The 4,749-nt window shown below is 35.3% G+C and overlaps 1 protein-coding gene across 2 annotated transcripts; it reads left to right on the top strand.

Annotated features, from left to right (window-relative positions):
* Positions 1–210: 210 nt before the first annotated feature.
* On the top strand, positions 211–4,447 carry LOC107864586 (low affinity inorganic phosphate transporter 1). 2 transcript variants are annotated; one of them, XR_007053420.1, is made up of 3 exons: positions 211–451; positions 2,500–4,258; positions 4,325–4,447. XR_007053420.1 is itself a non-coding variant. In XM_016711005.2 (2 exons), the coding sequence occupies exon 2, from the start codon at positions 2,512–2,514 to the stop codon at positions 4,129–4,131; it is 1,620 nt and encodes a 539-aa protein (XP_016566491.2). In that variant the 5' UTR covers positions 211–451; positions 2,500–2,511; the 3' UTR covers positions 4,132–4,447. The 2 variants fall into 2 exon arrangements, 1 of the variants encoding a protein (XP_016566491.2); XM_016711005.2 differs by having other exon boundaries at positions 2,500–4,447.
* The last annotated feature ends 302 nt before the right edge of the window (positions 4,448–4,749 follow it).

The following is a 4,749-nucleotide window of genomic DNA, read 5'->3' as shown; positions in this document are numbered from 1 at the left end:
GAAGTACGTGTCTTATTATAAACAGACGTTTGACTTACATCTATAAAAAACTAAAAAAGATCAAAAACATCTCAGATCATGCCACGTGTCTAAACATAAATCTTTTAGACCCGAATTGCCGCGTGTCAAGATCTAACGGTACCAAATCCTAAAAAGAAGCTCATAGTAGAAGGAATATACCTTAATATGCCCATCATAAAAAAACCCTTTAAATACGGCACTAATTCTTCATTTTCTCTTCATAAAAATTAACCTCAGTTACATTTTTCTCTCTTCTTCAGTTCAGTGAAGCTAAATAATAAGATGGAAAATAACCCAAAGTTTTGAATTTTTATTTTTGGGATTTTTGTTGGAGGTTTTGAACGTAAAAAAACCAAATCTTGAAAAAGGTTGGGTTTTTTTTGGTGGTGTTTCTTGATTTTGCTGCACTTTGTCAAGAAAATACTTTAAGGTTAGTGTAAATATCTTTCCTTTTTTACCCTTTTGTTTATTTTTCTTGTGTTTTTACTTTCATGATCATTGTTTATGACTATTGCACAACTTTTTGTTATCTCCTGACTCTCTGTATTCACGAGTTAGTGGTAAGGTTTATGCGTATTATATTGATGCTTTACTTGTGGGATTTTTATAGATGTATGCATTTGTGTTTTAATGATGATATAGTGAAAGTTTTGAGTTCTTGATTGTTTAAGATAAGTGTAAAGATCTTTCCTTTTTTAACCCTTTTGTTGATTTTCTTGTGTTTTTGTTTCCATGCATTTGTGTTTTGATAATGAAATAGTGAAAATCTTGAGTTATTGGTTTTTCTTTTATGGAGTAAATGGAGTTCTTGATCATGCCCATATACTGTATTATGTATAGTTTTTATTTTAAAAAGGGAGTTTAGTGAGTTTTTTCGGAAATAGCCTCTCTACCTACACGAGGTAGTGATAAGTTTGGGCTATGCTGTACTCTCTTCAGACCCACTAGTGAGATTTCACTGAGTATATTGTTAAAATAAAGGAATTTTAAGCATATTGATGATGTTTGAATATATCAAGATTTCATGTTTTTTTTTTCCTATTTTATAAGATTTCTTTCATTTTGGTTAGTGTGTGAATCATTGTTTATGTTTTACAGTAATGATGGATTTCCTTGTTGATTTAAGGATCAAAGAGATTGATTTTCCCATTTCTAAACAACCCCAGATTTGTAAAAAAATGTGCTTTTTGTTTGTTTAGAAGTTATTAACAAGGGTCAAAGTTGTACAAAAATAAAATTCTTGATGTAACATGAGCTCTTGTTTTGTTCTAGTGTTATATGTTGAAAATGAGAAATCATGAAAGAAAGTTTTATGGTTCAATGTTTGGTTCTGTTTATTTAACTGTAAACTCTGGTTCATGAATGAGATGTGCCAACTTGTTTTCTAGATTTATGGTTCACATGCATCTGTTAGGCTGTATCTTTCTTTTTTTTTTTTGAAAAGTCTTCCCTTTCTTCTAACAAAAAATAAATAAAACAATAACTTTTTCTAAAAATATATTTATTATTCTGCATGACTTCATAGCATGGACTGTATATGGGAAAACAAGAGTGTACTAATTTCTCTCAATTATTGCTCTTTGATAGCAACTATAAACCTAATTTGACTAATATCAACCACTCCATATGTGAAAATTAATTTTACTTGTACTTTTTAAGTAAATTTTACTTGAGTGAACAGATTTTTATCTTCTACTTTAACTGTTTTACCTCCCCTAGGGGCAAGACTCTTTCTCTGATTTCACTTGTGCTCGTACATGAGATATTTCATATTTGTGATGATAACATCAGCCAGGATCTCAAGGAATCTGTGTGTTCCTTATAGTAGTAGTAATACTGTATAGCTGATGTGATTTTTAACCTTATTTTTCAATGTTGACTATTCTTAGGCTCTTTATTGCTTTCACATATATACTATCATGGTCATAAATGTTACAGCTTAGGTCACCAAATTTGAAAAGTAGCAAGGCATGACTAGCATGTTTCAAATAAAAACTAATAAAAATAGATGGGAAACTAGACTTTGTGGTCCAATTCCTTTTGTCTTTTTATCAAGAAGTCAAATATCTACCCATACTCCCGACTGGACAAACTATACAATTAATTATTCAGATTAGCTTTGATTAATGCAAATCCCAAAATATCTTCTTGATTTGTTTTATAATCTGTGTTTAACTTCTGTGTACTGATAATGTAAAGCGACGATAAAAAGGGGATTAGTAACCTTGAACAATAAGTATGTTACATGTTATAACAGGTCAAAATATCATTTCTTGTAATAAAAAGTTTACTATGTTAGTGTATGTACTATGTTAGTGTATGTAAGTTAAATCGTTACAATTTACACCACCTTGAACAATAAGTATGTTACATGTTATAACAGGTCAAAATATCATTTCTTGTAATAAAAAGTTTACTATGTTAGTGTATGTAAGTTAAATCGTTATAATTTACACCCTCTTGTTCTATTGTTTGCAGGAAGTTTTAGTCATGGCTAACGATTTGCAAGTGCTAAATGCACTAGATCTAGCAAAGACACAGTTGTATCACTTCACAGCAATTGTGATTGCTGGCATGGGCTTTTTTACTGATGCTTATGACCTTTTCTGCATTTCTATGGTCACAAAGTTGCTCGGTCGCATTTACTACCATCATGATAATGCAGTGAAACCGGGCTCTCTGCCCCCTAATGTCTCAGCAGCTGTTAACGGAGTCGCCTTCTGTGGCACCCTTGCTGGACAACTGTTCTTCGGGTGGCTCGGAGATAAGCTTGGAAGGAAGAAAGTCTATGGAATGACCCTTATGATTATGGTCATTTGTTCAATTGCCTCAGGGCTCTCTTTTGGTCACACACCAAAAAGTGTAATGGCTACACTTTGTTTCTTCAGATTCTGGCTTGGGTTTGGCATTGGTGGTGATTATCCCCTTTCTGCCACCATCATGTCCGAGTATGCTAACAAGAAGACTCGTGGAGCGTTCATTGCTGCTGTGTTTGCTATGCAAGGCTTCGGAATTCTGGCTGGTGGAATGGTGGCAATCATTGTTTCTGCAGCATTCAAAGGTGCATTCCCTGCACCAGCATATCAGGATGCTCCTCTTGCTTCAACAGTCCCTCAGGCTGATTTTGTGTGGCGTATTATCCTCATGTTTGGTGCACTCCCCGCTGCACTTACTTATTACTGGCGTATGAAGATGCCTGAAACTGCCCGTTACACTGCCTTGGTGGCTAAGAACTTGAAACAGGCAGCGAACGACATGACCAAGGTGATGCAAGTCGAAATTGAAGCAGAGCCAGAGAAAATCGAGTCTGTTTCTGAAGAAAGAGGGGGAGCCAATGAGTTTGGTTTGTTCACTAAGCAGTTCCTCCATCGCCATGGACTTCACTTGCTTGGAACCACTAGCACGTGGTTCTTGTTGGACATAGCTTTCTACAGTCAAAACCTTTTCCAGAAGGACATATTCAGTGCAATTGGATGGATTCCATCAGCACAAACCATGAATGCATTGGATGAAGTTTACAGAATTGCAAGAGCACAAACTCTTATTGCTCTTTGCAGTACGGTTCCTGGTTACTGGTTCACAGTGGCATTCATCGATAGAATTGGTCGATTTGCTATTCAGTTGATGGGATTCTTCTTCATGACAGTCTTCATGTTTGCCCTAGCCATTCCATACAATCACTGGACTCACAAGGATCACAGAATCGGCTTCGTGGTCATGTACTCACTCACCTTTTTCTTCGCAAACTTTGGTCCAAACGCCACAACATTCGTTGTCCCAGCAGAGATTTTCCCAGCCAGGCTTAGGTCCACATGCCATGGAATATCAGCAGCAGCAGGAAAAGCAGGAGCCATCGTTGGTGCATTCGGATTCTTGTACGCTGCTCAGCCCACGGATCCCAAAAAGGCTGAAGCCGGTTACCCTGCTGGCATTGGCGTGAAGAACTCGCTAATCGTCCTAGGGGTTGTCAACTTACTTGGAATGTTGTTCACATTCTGTGTTCCAGAATCCAATGGGAAGTCATTGGAAGATTTGTCAAGGGAAAATGAAGGGGAAGAGGAAAATGGAGCAGAAATGAGAGCAACTAGTGGAAGGACAGTTCCTGTTTAATGTTTAGACAAACTGCTAGAGTATATACTAAACATACTATGATGCATTTTGAGTGAATTTGTGGTCTTTAGAGCAACACATCTTGGGATAGAAACAATTGTTTTGTGGTATGTTTTGAGATGGAATAAGCTCTACTCTTTTTTTTTTTTTTTTTTTTTTTTTAAGTTTGTTTTTGATAATTAAACATTATCTTAGGATTGCAAGTCCCAGAATTTCCTAGATGTATAAAGTAACCAAATGAGGTTAGTTGTTGTCTTTTTCTTCTTTCTATGAATTAAAATATAATGAATCATCAGAAATGTTCATTTCTTGTTTCTATTTTTATGTTCTCTCTTCCATGTGTAAAAAGAAAAGAAAAGCCCTCAAAGTGAAAATTTTGGCTCCTTTGGTATGATAAGTTAAAACTTATTTAATTCATCGATAAGAGTTTTGCTTTCACATTTAGTTCAAATTCAATTTTCGTTCGAGAAACTCCTACCACTTTGGGCTTCACCCTAATTCCCGAATAGACTATCATTAGTCTTTCTAAATTCAATCTTGAGTGATTCATCGATAGAACACTATTCTTTCTAGATTCAATATTGAATAATTCATCGATGGAATTAGACTTGCTAAATT

This window comes from Capsicum annuum, chromosome 3, assembly GCF_002878395.1.
Source record: "Capsicum annuum cultivar UCD-10X-F1 chromosome 3, UCD10Xv1.1, whole genome shotgun sequence".
NCBI classification, from domain to species: Eukaryota; Viridiplantae; Streptophyta; class Magnoliopsida; order Solanales; family Solanaceae; genus Capsicum; species Capsicum annuum.
Note: the sequence above shows the minus strand (reverse complement) of the source record. Positions and strands in the feature narration are given on the sequence as shown.

Excerpts from the sequence above, each read along its gene's own strand:
- LOC107864586 (XM_016711005.2), top strand. The coding sequence starts at position 2,512 with ATGGCTAACGATTTGCAAGTGCTAAATGCACTAGATCTAGCAAAGACA.